Source organism: Octopus sinensis, linkage group LG9 (assembly GCF_006345805.1).
Source record: "Octopus sinensis linkage group LG9, ASM634580v1, whole genome shotgun sequence".
Lineage (NCBI taxonomy): Eukaryota > Metazoa > Mollusca > Cephalopoda > Octopoda > Octopodidae > Octopus > Octopus sinensis.
This window is the reverse complement of record NC_043005.1, coordinates 30,945,079-30,962,087: the sequence shown is the minus strand read 5'-3', so window position 1 is coordinate 30,962,087 and position 17,009 is coordinate 30,945,079. Positions and strand designations below refer to the sequence as shown.

Sequence of the window (17,009 nt, the reverse complement as noted above, 5' to 3'; positions counted from 1 at the left end):
GATGATAATAATAATAATAATAATAAACATACCTGTTAATATTGCTTCTTAGTTTTTCATCTTCATCTTCGCTATCACTTTGAATTTGGCCTTGTATCCTACGTTTTATTTGTTCTGATTCTGAATCAGAATTTTCACTGTCTGTAAAAAGATTTTCTCTTTTATTCTTAACATGAGAGAGAGGCAGAGGACTGGCTACTGGAGCAACAGGAGAATCAGGTTGACTGTTCTGAACATTGGAAACACTTAAAGGGGATTTCACTGAACCTGCTGGACTTGACTGACTTTTGTGTGATGGTGATGATTTAGAATCAATCCTTTGCGGAGACATATAACCACCACTGTGCTGGGAAGCTGGAGAGCCAGATTGACTCCTTCGTGACCTAGAACGACTTCTATTTGAAACAGATGACCCTGACTGACTTTGGTGGGATACTGGTGACCGAGAAGCACTATGCCGAGATCCAGATAAACTTCTCTGTGATTCAGCAGAACCTGAACGCCATGACCTGGATTCACTGTGATGTGATGCAGGAGAGCCAGAAGCACTTCTGTGAGAACTTGAGTGACTTCGTTGAGATGCAACTGATCCTGAACGACTTCTGTGGACTGACTGAGATTCATTTTGACGCGATGGAGACCACGAACTACTTCTATGAGAGGCAGCTGAATCTGAGCGTTGACTTTGTGCAGAATCAGAACGACTTCTCTGCGAAGCAGGAGAACCTGACCGACTTCTGGACTGTGATGGACTGTCTAAGGGAGACCTAGAGTGTTGATTGACTGGAGAAGGAGATCGACTTGGATTTGAGTTACTTTTTGGCACAGACATTGGAGAATGGATTGGACTCTGAGGGGATGTTGAACGACTTCGATCTGATCTACTATGAGCTGGAGAAACTGAGCGACTGCGATTTGCACTGGATATAGATCCAGGATGATTAGGAGCATCAGCATCATTATTATCATCATCCTCATTATTATTGTCATCTTCCTCATTATCATCTGAAATATTTTCATCAGAATTTCTTTCAACTTCTTCTCTTTCTACTTCTTCATCTTCCAATTCATGCTGAACATCTTCACGTACAAATTCACCTCCATCACTGATATACTCATCGGAATCAGCAGCTCTGCAATTCTTTAAAGAATTTGTATGATTTTCTTCTTCATCATCACTATTCTCAATGTCCTGCAAGAAAAAAAATACAATTATTTACTTTTGTGATTAGATATAACAATTAGTGATGGGAAGAAGGAGTTATTACATTTATGCCTTTCTTAAAAATATCTGTGACGTAACATGATATTAAGTTGATGATTCAGTATGCCATGGCTTACTGTATCAACATCATTTTCAATAAATGTAAGTACAATATAGTTTTTAACATTAAGTAACTCCTTATTAACCAAATTTCAATACTAGTGCAAACAAAAGCAAAACACATCAATTTAAATCAATTTATTATCATTATAACAAGTGTATGATAGTAACACTAACAGAATTACATTGTATTAGTGGCCAAAATAAACATGTAATAGTTGTTGAATCTATGTATGCTTCTATCCTGTGACAAAATTGAGACAATTTACTAATATCTAGCCAGTTGCATTTCACATTTGTTGAGGTCACAGTTACAAGGTTTCATTGGTACTAACAAATTACTAATTTACTTAATAATAGGAAGATTATCAGAAAAAGTAGTGTTTATATGTGGAAGATGCATGGGAGTCATAAAAACTACAGACATGAAGACAGAGAAAACAGCCAAGCCATTATAGACAGTTGCTGAGATGGTGAAAATATCTGGTGTAGTAGAGCACATAATAGTCAGTTACTGAAGTCAATCAAAATGTACATTGTCATCTCCAACGGTTAGTATTGTGGTACAATTTGTATCAACTGCTTCAAGAGCAAAAAAAAAAAAAAAAGGAAAAAGGAAGCTACTTCAGAGAAATCAAACTGCTAGCTCAAATCATGATAGTAACAGAAAGAGTAAAAGAAAACCTCATTAGAAAGAAAATAACATTAGATGAAATGCAATTCAAGTTTGTACAAAAGAATATCCCCCACAATACTCTTTCCTTTGAAAAACAACTACAAAACTTTTTAGCAGAGACCAAGCAACTATATCTAACATTTACTGACCTAAAGAAACCATAATATGCAATATATGTGTGCATGAATAAGAAAAAAACTTGATATTGATGAATACTGCAGATACCATGTACACAGACATTGTCAGCAAAGTGAAAGCTAACAATGAGATCAGGAAGACGCATGAAAATCAAATAGTTGAACTTTTGCCTTGCTTTGATATGACATGTCATGAAAACTAAGTTCATAATGCTATGAAATAAATTTGATAACTCCATTTTACTTTTTTATTTTTTTGGTGTTTAGTTAAATTAAGTTTGTTGTGGTTACCATTTTTTTAGATATTTTCATGTGAATTGGACAATACAAAATATTTTTGAGAATAGCACTTTTCATACTTTTTGTGCAGTGTCACATCTGGAATGTCACATCTAGAAACCTATGTTATAAAGGATTATACCCAACAATATCAGCTCAGATTATAATTTGAGTTTATATATTTTCACAAATGTAGCATTTGTTTTCAATTTAAACAGGTGTCTGGAAAAGAACATTTTCAGAGAACTTTACTTCGAAACATGCCTGGTACAAAAAAGCAGGTTTTTCAATGTCACAGCTGGAATGCAATTTGTTGTCAAAAAAAAAAAAAAAGATACACTTTTAACTGCTGGTCAATTAAAATTTTGTGAATTGTAACCTACTTCTCTTCTATTCAAATGTGCATTTCAAACATAGAGGCTTTGTTCTTTATGGAGAAATTAAACATTTCATCATCCATATGTTATGGAATGGCTCTATACATATGTATATACAAAGGTGCATAATGAATTCATATATAAATAACAATACATTGCATACATAACAGATAGACTGAACACTATGTGAATAATGACTGTAAGAACACAGACATAAATAGAAAAAAGGGGCATCAGAGACAGATAGAAATCTGAGATACGGGGGGGGATAAATGAAGTTATAAAATTGATGACAAGATTAGTGGTTTTAAGTATTCTGGCCACATTGACAATTAACAGGCAAGTAAAATAACAAGTACACATGCACACACACACACATATATGATCAATAATAACAAAGGGCAAAATTAATTAATTAAGAAGTAATCAGTAATTTCACCAAGTAGAATTCAGCATGAAGAAGACCATTTCATGATAAGCTTAAGTAATACTTTATAATTAGGGTTCAGCAAAGATTTGCTTCACCACATACTTCAAGTACTTTGGTTTTTCTGGGAGCCCCTTTTAAAGTAGAAGGAATAGCTAAGATTTTTTGAGTGCTATTTCTAAACTTCGGTATGTGGTGAAGCAAATCTTTGCTGAACCCTAATTATAGAGTATATATATATATATATATATATATATAGAGAGAGAGAGAGAGAGAGAGAGATAACCACACACATAGAGACAGAGACAGAGAGAGAGCACACAGGTCTAAATATTGTTTGTGTGTGTGTACACATACACACAGGTATACAAATACAGAGTTATTTATATACATACATACATACATAATACGCAATATAAGTTTGCATGAATATCATAGTACAAATAAGCTGAGATAAAGACTGGGCATAAGGAGAATCAGATGTAGTGTACAAGAAAGAAAGCTGCACTGGCATAGACATGTGATCTGTATGGACAGGGACAGCTGTATGAAGAAGTGTTGAACACAAAGCATGGCTGGAGCTTGTGGAAAAGGAAAACCCAGGAAAACATGGGATGAAGTGGTGAATGGTGACCCGCAGACCCAGAGGCTCACAGGGTAATTACAATGGATCGGGATTTCTAACAATATGAGATCCTCATGAAAACCTTCTCATCATGATGACACTGACTTCTGGAAATATTGCATGGGTATATATTGTCTAAGGAACAAACTATCAGAGTTGACAGTTGTATGATAGATAAGGCGATTAAGGATATGAAGAAATGGAAACCACCTAGACCATTAGAAATAACCATTGAGATGCTTAAAATATTTGGTGGAGTCACAGCATAGTCACTCATACAGTTAATTTGCACTAATAATATGAAACGTTATTTGCACTAATAATATGAGACGTTATACTTCTCTATAATGACCTTAAGTCATAAATCTAACTCTTTCTCTAGTGTAATTTGCATTATAATTCCTGTCACCCCTTCATGACAAACTTTTAGACTGAAAACTAGAAATAACATTCTGCTATACGATATATTTTCAAGTTTCTTTTTATTGACGAAGGGAGATTACTAAAGGTGTATTTACATTTAGTTGTAATTGTATATATCCTTGAAATAAAGAGAATCGACTGAAACTATCTCTGAAATTGATCTTTTCTACACTCCTCCACAAAAATATATTTGACTATTCTTATCATTCTACCAACAGCAAGTAGTAAAAGAAATTAGTTTAACTGAAAGACACATACATGTCACACACAACATATTTAGTCAGCCTAACTATATTATATCCGATGGATACATCCTCAAACCACTGAATATACATGGTGAAGACAACGAAATAGAAGTCAAACCCCAAGAAAAAACAAGGAATTTTGGTAAATTTCAATAATTTCACTAAGAAAAATAAAAACTTGGATTTTTTGTGTGGAATCAAGTACCCTGGCCTCCTAATATGCTGCAAACCCCTTATTTTTGTTCGGGAAAAAAGAAGTGGGGTGTCCCCACCCCCATCCTGGAATCATTAAATTTTTTTCCTTTTTTTTTACGTTGAAAGAATTTTGGTGAACTCCTAATATGCCACGAAACCCTTTTTTTGGTCCGGAAAATGGAGTGGGTGGAACCCTCAGAAATTTCACCCACCCCCACCACCTTGGGAAGTACACCCGCCCAATTTTCACTAAAAAAAAAAAAAAAAAAACTCGGATTTTTTGCATGGAATCAAGTACTCTGACCTCCTAATATACCACAGACCCTTTATTTTTGTTTGGAAAAAAGGGAGGGTGAGAAACCGCCCCTCCCCCATCCCAACCATTGTCAATTTTTTTTTGCGCTGAATGAATTACGGTGACCTCTTAATATACCACAAGCCCCCTTTTTTGGTCACTCTCTCTCTTTCTCTCTCTCCCCACACAAAAATGAAACACATCAGTTACCCGATTTTGGTGCCAAAAATTGCAAAGGGAAAGTGCTTTAGTTTTTCAAATCTATTCAGCAATCTGGGATTATTATATATTATATATATTATATCCAGTGATTTTAAGTGGTATGAAAAAGATATTTTGTTTTAATATTACACTGTTACTTGTTTCACACACATCAACAAACTCTAACTTGTATTTTAGATGAATTCTTTACCATTCTTTATCTCTCCACAGACACCATTACCACTGACTTCTTTCTATAACCTCTGCATTTTCACTTATTTATTTCAAACTTGAATTTTCAATCTAATGTAATCCACACTCTCTCGAAAACATATTTCTGCAAAATGTTATCTAAAAATATGAGTGAAGAAAGAAACAGCAAAAAATACTTGCAAATTGGGGGGGGGGGGGTTTGCTCAAAGTACAAAGGCATGATCAGAACTATAGAGGTTAAGGTTCACATAAATGCTTTAGTCAGTTTCTCTCTGCATGCACATGTGTTCATGCATGTGCACACATGTGGAGGAAAAAAATGTATAAAGATGGTTTTGATCTATGTGCTAACAAGATGTTTTTGTTGTATGTAGATAAGACATAAATCTATATTTGGCTACTGAATGTAGGTGTCAATATATTATGCCCATAAATAGTGGAAACATTATGAAAGAGATAGGAAGAGGTTAGAAGTGAATTTGTAAAACACTGAAAATATGGTTTAGAAGTAAATTAGTAAAACACTGGCAACTAAAATTACTTGTCATGTTAAAATTAGTCATTTCTGTCAGCTTGTTTATGTTTGTTACACAAGATGGCAAACTTGGAATAAAAGGTTTCTTCACTGAAAAAAGATTTAATGTCAAAATGTTGGAGATAAGTGAAATATCAAGTATATGTAAAACTGAGCCAGTTCAAATGATTCTTAATACTTACTTGGTTTTCTACATCGGAATATGTAGGCTCGTCCTGAACTGGAGTACTGCCTCCACTTTGATCTGGTAAGAGAAAAACAAAGAAGGGTAAATGAATTAGTAACAATATATATTCTTCCTATGTCTGAAACATAGAAATGCTTAAACAAAAGCTTCTTTCTTGAAAGGAATAATTTTAATTCTTTAATGAATGCAACTTCAAGAAGTAGTTCCTAAGTTGCATCAGTAGATTCCTCACACCTTATGAGTAACTGTAGCATGAAAAGCAAGGTCAGATAGTAATTTATGATTCTGATTGTAACCTGCACATGGAAGTTAACAGCAGGACTGGCTGACCAGCTAAACTTGTTCTACTTTACAAGCTTAAGAATCTTATGCACATAAGTTTCTGCAGCAAACAAATAAAAAAGAAAAATAAATTAACAAATTTGTTTCTTTTATTGTCACTAATGAAATCATAAAGGATTTTTCTTTTTGAGTCTAATGAAACAATGAATTTAAATTATAATTCCCAGATATATAACGATAATGTATACTGCAATAATTAGCTAACTTAATTTTGAGCATGTTATTTTGTCTAGTTTCAGATCAGGTGGGCCTAAGATCAAAGTGCTCCAGCAATGACTATCCCACCTTATTTTCAGACAATGTATCCAGAATTACACTATCTAATGTGTCCTTCCTATTTTTAAGATGGTAAGATATGGTTTGAAGGGGAATCTAACTGCTATTTCTGTAGGCTGTGTGGTCACATAGAGCTATCATTTAGTGTGTATGCATAGTAATTGTGAGAGCAAAAAGTATACTTCCAATAAATTAAAACTTATTTTTACAGTTTCAGTCTCTAGTTAAAGCCTTTTCACTTGCTTTGCACAACTAAAAGATCATCAGACACTGTGAGGCTTTTGTTGCTTGTTGTTCTTGCATAAAGAAGATGAGGCGTAAGGTATTTCTCTTGATATGTGTAGTATTGTGTCTGTGTTGTTGCAAGATGCCAGTTTAACATGTCATTACTGAAGAATATTTTTAAGGTTTTGGTTCAAAGAAGTAGTGCAGGTCTCACATGGAATGTTGAGGTTGCACATGAAGTGTAAAGACGTGGGGTGGGTATAACAAGCAGGTTTGTTACTGTGTTGTAAGAAGAGTTGTGAGGAAACATTAGAGGAATTGATGGAGTGTTGAAATAAATCGTCATGACCACCACTACTGCCACAATCACCATCATTTTATGTTTGCTTTCCATGCTGGAATGAAATGGATTTTTGTCATGGTCAAAGTCATTTCTTGCTGGGAGATGTTGCTCCCATAGACTGGTGCTCGCTCATACATAACATTTGACCTAGTTTCTACAACTGGATGCGCTTCATATCATCAATTACATTACAGAGCACACTAGGTGCATTTTCTCATGGCACCAACACAAGAAGAGTTGAATAGTCCTTGGCAAAACCTCACAATCTGTACTATCACTGCTCATTTGCCACCCACTTTACAGAGCATTTAATTTTTTCATGACACCAGCACTAGAGAGGTAGTTTTACTCACCAATGACCTGTAGAAGGAGTGCAGTGGGGGATGTTATTATGGCAGCAACAAAGGATGGAGATGCCTTATATACAGTAGAGAGTACATATAGCCAGAGGAGAGGAGTAAGAGAAGGAGCAATGACAACAAAAAGGCCTGAAAGAGGTGGCCAAGAAAGATGTAAGTAAAAGTGTAGAAAGTAATTAAAAACCAATACATTTGTTCAGGTGTCCAAGGAGGTAGAGAGCAATGACATCAGGACCAGAATGGGTAGACGGGTGAAAAGAGAAGAGTCTGATGATAAAACGGTAGAGTTATTTGGAGGTAAAGTCAAGAATAGAGTAACTGGCAATAACAGAAGTAGAAAGTAAGAGTGAGTGGATGAAAGGAGCAAGATCATGATGAAGAAAAGGCTATTTGGGGTGGAGTTAAGAGGAGAGAGATTTGTAAAGATGATTGAAGGTAAAAGTTGGTGATGAAATAAAAGCAAAAGAAGGTGAAGGGTGACAAGAGAGTTGGCTGAGAAGATACTGAGTGATGGCTAGCAGTACAGCTAAGTGGAGTTAAAGTGCACTGGGTAGGGGAAATGAAGCTAGTCTGATGCAGTTACATATAGAGAGCTAGTGAAGGGCAAGTGTGTCAGAATGAATAGAATGATGCAGTTGAAACTACTAGTATAGAGATGAGACATGGAGGGCTCTGAGTGATAAGATGGGTGAAAAGTGGGTGAGCAATGGGCAGATGTAAAGGTATGTTAAAGATATAAGGTAAGAGGGGTTCAACAAATATAAACTTGGCAGGGTACAAAATATCTCAGCTTCTAAATACTACACTTGTGTCAGGATATATTTGCTGTGGTGATTGGGTTTTCTGTAACATTGATATTACTAATCAGTACAGTTTTTTTATCATCTTCAAATCAGACTCCACCTCCACAAATTTCAGTAACTTACAGCACTCAGCACTTCCTTATACAGTAGTCATCCCCTATACACATTATATCTATACGAGTACACTATATCTAATTCCCCTTATATCCAGTTTTTTTCTCAGATCACTTGTATTGCAGCATTCATGTACACAAACATTAGACATCCATCTGAATATGCTCCCTCATTTCTTTCTATTTACACAGGTCTTCTACATTCAAGGCACCCATCTCAGTACCATGCAGCATTAAATTTTTAACATTAAGTATCATACAATGTGTCCATACTGAAGGAAAAAATTTTAGATGCTAACAGAGATAAGAAACCCCTGAATTCTTTCCAGCCCTTTCTTACCTTATCTACTACACTTTCTGAAACTCTGCTAACTACGTCTCTTGAGTAATTAAAACTACTGACTAATTCTAATGAATCTTCCAGGCTTTTAGGAGAGTCTATTTTCAGTATACTCTTATTGTGTATTGCTCCAGTACAACTTAACCAAACAAAGTTTGCCTTCTATATTGCTTGTGATTCCACTACACCTCACAAGTGTCCATAGATTAGACTTGGTAGTGCATATGGAATTCTTACCTACTCCTTTTTCTGCAGATCATGCAAGGCCATTTCCCTGATCATATTAGGATCCTGTCTTTTTTCTTACTAATACCTTAACTAAGTTTATCTTGAGGCTTGTTGATTCTGGGGTTTGCTTTCATACCTGGAATTACTTCTCAAATTTCCACTACAGATTCAGCTAAAAGAACTAGATCATCAACAAATGGGAATTCCCAAGGGTAGCCACTCTTCAACTCTTCTATGACGGCCTAAAAGGCTATGATGAATAGGAAAGGGTTGAAGGCTGAGCCTTAAACACATTGTTGACACACTTTACTTAGTACACAGCTGTACGGCACCAAAGCCATTTATCTTCTCTTAGTTTTCTTATTAACCCCCAAATTACAAAGTGTTGCACCCCATCAAAGTCCTTCTCAAAAAACAGCAAATGCCAAGTATAGTGGTTTACTCTCAGCTAGGGATTTCTTCTGCGGCTTAATAGAAAGATTGCACTTGTGGAACCTTTCCCAAGTACAAAGCCAAACTGCATTTCATCTAGCATAATTCTGATCCTAATCAATTGTGCTACAGCTCTCCCCATGACCTTCATAGCTCAGTCCAACAATTTGGTTCCTCTATAATTTCTTCTCTTTAAAGTACCTCCTCTGTCATTATAGCTGTTTACAATTATACTATTACCCCAGTCATTGAGAATGACACTTTGTATTACTTGATTAACTGTCCAAGTGACTATCATACTAACTTCTGTCCTACATACTAACATCTTAGCTAAGTTTACTTTGAGGTTTTGCTTTCATATCGGCAGTTTCTTCTCAAATGTCTACAATTAACTGATGCTAGCGGTTATCCCATATTTTAATGATGTCAGGCACCTGCCCCCTAGGTTTGGTGAGTTGGTATATTGCCTGAATGCCCTGGACTCTCGTTTAACGTCTGCTTTCACTGACTTGAATTTAACTTGGGAAGAAGATGCTAGTTTAAGTTGCTTGGCACCTTGATGACTCATCTCAGAGTTGATAGATCCCACACTGTGTTCTGAATTGAGATCGTGAAAGGGAGCTCTCTCTAGTTTAACAAAGCTCATGTTTGCCAGAGCATGGGAAGGCTCTTTGATGATGTTTCCAAAACCAAACAGAACTCCCTCCCGGTTCTGAAAACCATCTGCTAACTTTGTAAGAAGCCTCAACAGTACTTTTAATACCGCTGGCTTCAACTCGGTTGCAATAGCTTCAACAGCACAGCATATATCTTCATCATAACTGGTTTTCCTGGAATCTGCTAGAAGATATGAAACTGAATGCAGGACTATGTGCATTTAGCAATCGGTTTGGATCCACTGTGGAAAGGTCATGATAAAGTTGTTTGAAAGCAGGTACAAGTTTTGAGTAGGTTGTGTTTGTTGAAGTGTGAGTGAAAGGAATGGTTCGGCAAGGTGCAGTCCAATCAGCGCTCCTGCGCAATACAAGATTTTGAGGAACTCCAGGCCTATGAAACATCATATAATACAAGCCAGTTGATTTGTAACATGCTCGTATTTCGCCAAATACAATGCCACATCATCCAGGTGATATAAAGTTATTGCACAAGTTAAAGTAAGACAGTGAAAATGTTCATTCTTCAGGGCAACAGATTTATTAACCTGTGGTTGAATGTGCTTCTGAAATTCACCCACTTTGCTCCATGACTTGTGATCAAAATCATGATTGATTAATTTTGTTATGCAATCAAGAGCCTGTTCAGTGACACTAAATGAGCTCGATGTTGCATTTATAAGAAAACTTAGAATAAATTTTGTCTTGTCCAATTGTATTCTCACTGTCACTCCACTGTTTAGTTATTACTCAATCGAACAAAAGTGAAGGGTGCACATTGCAAAATAGATGTTCAAGTATGTATTCTATGCTGAGATGTCCTGCTACAATCTCTTCAACTCCAACATTGAGTGATGTTTGGCTGAAGATAACAAAATCAAATTTTTTTTTCAAATAGTGTTTTAACCAGGATATAGCTGCTTCTAGTACAGTCACTTTCAAATCAGCCAGGTTATTTCTTGTTTCTGATGCTACAAGCAGAGTCAATGGAGGTCTATGACAACTATCAATAGTCAACCCCCAGACAGAGAAAGATCCAACTCCCTGTTTTTAAGATCCATCATCAAAATAAGTAACAACTGACTTTTTATTAGAACACTTCTAGACCTTGCAAACATATGAAACAACATAAAATAAGCCATCTATCTGATATACCATGCACACTGTCTATCCAAATAGTGAATTTCCACCATCTTGCAGAAGTTTAATTAGTTAGAATAAGCTTATTTTATATCAGTATATCTATTAGTAAATTAAAGTTATAGTTTTAATGTAGTTTCATTCAAAAGGCAGCATTATTTATATATATAAAGCTGAGAATGTGTCTGTCCGTATGTGTGCATCACTAAAACTCAAGAACTACCCAACCAATTTCATTCAAATTTTACACATGCCTTACATAGGGTCCATGCAGTGTCACAGGTCAAAAAAATGTTCAACTTCTTGACTAATGCGAGATCAGAACAATCTCTTATCTCTTACACTATTTCAATATTACATGTCAAAAGTGAAACCATAACAGCTCTGTTGTAATGTGAGATACTTTAAAGTATTAAAGTGAAACTATTATCTCACATATATACATGCATAGAAAAACTAGAAGTAGTTGATAGCTTCCATTACCTAGGTGACCAAGTCAGTAGCGGGGGAAGGTGCACTGAAAGTGTAGCTGCTAGAATAAGAATAACCTGGGCTAAGTTCAGAGAGCTCTTACTTCTGCTGGTGACAAAGGGCCTCTCGCTCAGAGTAAAAGGTAGACTGTACGACGCATGTGTACGAACAGCCATGTGTCATGTCAGTATGCATACTTGACAGAGTGTAGTACCTTGAGAGAAAAGTTGGACCTAATAAGCATCAGATGTGGTGTGCAAGAGAGACAATTGCGCTGGTATGGTGGCAAGAATGGATGAGGATAGCTGTGTGAAAAAGTGCCACACCCTAGTGGTTGAAGGAACTTGTGGAAGAGGTAGACCCAGGAAGACCTGGGATGAGGTGGTGAAGCATGACCTTCAAATATTAGGCCTCACCGAGGCAATGACTAGTGACCGGGACCTCTGGAAATATGCTGTGCTGCAGAAGACTCGGCAAGCGCAAGTGTGACCATAACCTTGTGGCCTATGCTAGGAGTGTAACCAGTCCACTTATGCGTGCCTTTTCTTCATTGGATACTAAACTCTGCTTGCGAAGACCAGTTGAGGCAAGTGAAATCGAAATCGAAATCAAACTCGGTGACTGGCATCCGTTGCTAGTGGGGTGCTAAGAGTACCATATGAGTGAGATCGTTGCCAGAGCAACAAGTTGGCCTTTGTACCAATGGCACGTTAAACACACTATTCGAGCGTGATCATTACCGCATTGCCATACTAGCACTTGTGCTGGTGGCACATGAAACATTCGAGCGAGGTCGTTGCCAGTGCCACTGGACTGCAGGTGGCACATAAAAAGCACCATTTGGGCATGGCCGTTGCCAGTACCACCAAACTGGCCTTCGTGCCGGTGGCACGTAAAAGCACCCACTACACTCTCGGAGTGGTTGGCGTTAGGGAGGGCATCCAGCTGTAGAAACTCTGCCAGATCAGATTGGGGTCTGGTTCGCCAGAGCTCAGTCAAATCGTCCAACCCATGCTAGCATGGAAAGCGGACATTAAATGATGATGATGATATATATACTAGCTGGTGTATATGGTAATTCCCGGCGGGGTAAAGATGTTCTATTGAAATGCCTTATTACTCTGATATAAGAAAGCAATTTTGTTATAACTGCCATAAAAGGTGTATTTTCTGTCACGGAAAAGTACAAAATACTGTCAGCTGGAGGATGGAGAGATTGTTGGAGGTTGACGAGAAAGATTGTCAGAGGTTGGTGAGAGAGGTTGTTGGAGGTTGGCAAGAGGCAAAGACATTATTCTGCTTCGTGAAGGCATCTGGGAAATGTATAACTGCTGTCATTCACAGCAAAAATATTGTTTTACCATGAGAAAAATGCTGTTGAAGTATTCAGTGAAATTTGGCAATCGAGGATCAAATCCACGCTATGTTTGCGTGAAGCCACTACAAATACGTTGTGGAATAAAAAAATCTATCTACTGTCATGGAAATAGTGTAACTGTAAAAATGCAGAATTATCGGAGTAATGGGCATTCAAAAAAGTATGTATGTATAGAAATGTATGAATGAAGTCTTTAATGTTTAAGATTCAAATTGAGGAAGTGCAATAATAATGTTTAGCAGTTCAAAACTGTGAGTAGTGAAATGCAGAAGATAACAGTGGACGTAAACAAATACGAATGAATGTCAAAATGCAAAAAGTATAAAAAGATATATAATGAAATCTATGGAGAAAAAATTTTAAAAGATAAAATATAATAATCTTAATTTACAAAGTATAAATTAGAGTGCAATAATAACATAAAAAAATATCGTAAAACAAAAGTCATAAAAAATATGTTCAATCTACTGTTGTATAACATGGTCATAATTCGAGTTAAGTTCAACTTAACGCCGCAAGGCTCAGCAAAAGTGTCTACATTCCCACATACTTGCTGCTTCTTTTAAACTGTTGCTTAATTAGCATATTATCTTAATAGTAACAATGGTGCAAGAAATAAATAAATGCATTATGTGGGCATTACTTTCTTTTATTTCTTATTATTCCCACCCTTTGTTCACACTCACCACACTACTATACCTCCCCACATCGAATGGTAAGTTAATTTAAACTAATACTCTCTCTTTTACTTGTTTCAGTCATTTGACTGCAGCCATGCTGGAGCACCACCTTTAGTCAAACAAATCGACCCCGGGACTTATTCTTTGTAAGCCCAGTACTTATTCTATCGCTCTCTTTTGCGAACCGCTAAGTGACAGCGACGTAAACACACCAGCATCAGTTGTCAAGCAATGCTAGGGGAACAAGCACAGACACACAAACATATATATACATATATACAACGGGCTTCTTTCAGTTTCCATCTACCAAATCCACTCACAAGGCTTTGGTTGGCCCGAGGCTATAGTAGAAGATACTTGCCCAAGATGCCACACAGTGGGACTGAACCCGGAACCATGTGGTTGGTAAGCAAGCTACTTACCACACAGCCATTCCTGCGCCTAGTAGAATACGTTCATATTAAATAATAGTAGTAGTAACATTACATACAAATTAAATTTATTTCTTTATTTTAGGGTTGGACGTTATTAATTAAACACTTCAGTGTCATCATCATCATCATCATCATCATTTAGCGTCCGTTTTCCATGCTAGCATGGGTTGGACAGTTCAACTGGGGTCTGGGGAGTCCGAAGGCTGCACCAGGCCAGTCAGATCTGGCAGTGTTTCTACAGCTGGATGCCCTTCCTAACGCCAACCACTCCGAGAGTGTAGTGGGTGATTTTATGTGCCACCGACACAGGTGCCAGACGAGGCTGGCGAACGGCCACGCTCGGATGGTGTTTTCATGTGCCACCGACACAGGTGCCAGACGAGGCTGGCAGACGGCCACGCTCGGATGGTGTTTTTATGTGCCACCGACACAGGTGCCAGATGAGGCTGGCGGACGGCCACGATCGGATGGTGTTTGTTACGTCCCCAAAGCACGGAGGCCAGTCTATGCGGTACTGGCTACGGCCACGTTCGGATGATTTTCTTGTGTGCCACCGGCACTGGTACCACAAAGATACAAATTCCATTGATGTTCATCTATTTTGATTTGTTTTGATTTGATTTTCACTTGCCTCAACAGGCCTTCACAAGTGTCACAAGAAGGAAGGTATGCACAGGTGGACTGACTACGTCCCAGGTAGGGGCCATGGGTTATGGCCTGACTAGTCTTGCCGGGTCTTCGGATGGTGTTTTTATGTGCCACCGACACAGGTGCCAGATGAGGCTGGCGAACGGCCACGATCGGATGGTGTTTGTTACGTGCCCACAGCACGGAGGCCAGTCGATGCGGTACTGGCTACGGCCACGTTCGGATGGTTTTCTTGTGTGCCACCGGCACTGGTACCACAAAGATACAAATTCCATTGATGTTCATCTATTTTGATTTGATTTGATTTGATTTTGATTTTCACTTGCCTCAACAGGTCTTCACAAGTGTCACAGGAAGGAAGGAAGGTATGCACAGGTGGACTGACTACGTCCCAAGTAGGGGCCACGGGTTATGGCCTGACTAGTCTTGCCGGGTATGTTTACATTTCATTTTTTTTTCCTTCTGAGCGTTAAGTAGTCTCGTTTTGGCCCATAATATCTCCATTAATTCATGGGTACACAACAGACATAACGTATTCTCAATTCTATATGATTTAGTTTTACTTATTATTTCCCACTTTAATTCATATTTGATTTCTTTCAAGTTTAACCTCCAAATGTATTTACTTAAACCTGTTGATTTCATTAGTTTCTTATTTCTAAATGAATTCATATGCTGTGCTATTCGTTGTTTAATTTTATTCGATGTGGACCCAATATACGTTCTATCTGGATAACTTTCAATATCCGTATTATTTATTTCGCTTTTTTCATTTCCATCTATATTTACAGAAACCACATATTTATATACTACATCCATTACATTACATCTACCGTTAAGTTTACAGTGGTTTTTATACCTACAATTGCAACTTTTAAGGTCGCTAACCCTCCTATTAAAATGCTAGCGGGGCGCAAAGAGTACCATACGAGCATGATCGTTGACAGAGTGGCCAACTGGTTTCCGTGCCAGTGACATAAAAAAAGGCACCATTCGAGTGTGATCGTTACCAGCATCGCCTTACTGGCACGTGAAAAATGTTCGAGTGAGGTCGTTGCCAGTACTGCCTGGCTGGCCCTTGTGCCGGTGGCACGTAAAAGTACCCACTACACTCTCGGAGTGGTTGGCGTTAGAAAGGGCATCCAGCTGTAGAAACTCTGCCAGATCAAGATTGGAGCCTGGTGCAGCCATCTGGTTTGCCAGCCCTCAATCAAATCGTCCAACCCATGCTAGCATGGAAAGCAGACGTTAAACGATGATGATGATGTATGTGTATTTAATGAATGTTTAAAAAGTAACATGGAAACAATGAATAAATAGTTACTAGGGCAGCAAAAATTCACATAAGTACCAAGTATGAAACAGCCTACTTATAAAGGTAGAAATTCCAGGTCTTGGTGAAATGTTTTCATATAACACAGATAAATAAATAAATGGAGTTAAATGTAGGTGTTAACTCCATTTATTTCTTTATCTACAATTTATCTACAATATATCAATATATATAATAAATTAATAAATAAATAAAACATATGCATATATACATACAAATATGTACGTACCTACCTCTACTTGTATATATACATGCATATATGGATACAGGACACCAAAAAAAAACGTCGAACACAATGAGAAACAAAAGGTTAAACACAAAACCAAGGAAATGGACATTTTTCTTAACAAAAAAATAGAGTACAGGACATACAATATATATATATATATATATATATATATATATATAAGACATGCTGAAAGACCCCCGCCTCTTCGGTCATGAATGACCATGGGATTGCACGTAGAAAGTTACCCTCCCAGGCAAGATTGCTTTATGGAAGACCAGCAGTCGCCCATGCATACCGACCACCCCTCTCCACGCCACCAGTGTTATCCAAGGGAAAGGCAAAGGCTGATACAGCTTGGCACTTGTGACATCGAACTCAATTCTACAGCCGAGTGAACTTGAGCAACGTGAAATAAAGTGTCTTGCTCAAGAACACAACACGCA

The 17,009-nt window shown here is 37.5% G+C and overlaps 1 protein-coding gene across 1 annotated transcript in view; it reads right to left on the bottom strand.

The window, feature by feature from the left end:
- Nucleotides 1–17,009, bottom strand: part of LOC115215733 (IWS1-like protein) — a 41,848-nt gene that overhangs the window by 21,334 nt on the left and 3,505 nt on the right. Inside the window, exons 2-3 of the mRNA XM_029785024.2 lie at nucleotides 6,135–6,196; nucleotides 33–1,192 (exon numbers count right to left, since the gene is read on the bottom strand). Coding sequence (XP_029640884.1) covers nucleotides 33–1,192; nucleotides 6,135–6,196 — 1,222 coding nt within the window. The remainder of the gene's footprint in view (nucleotides 1–32; nucleotides 1,193–6,134; nucleotides 6,197–17,009) is intronic.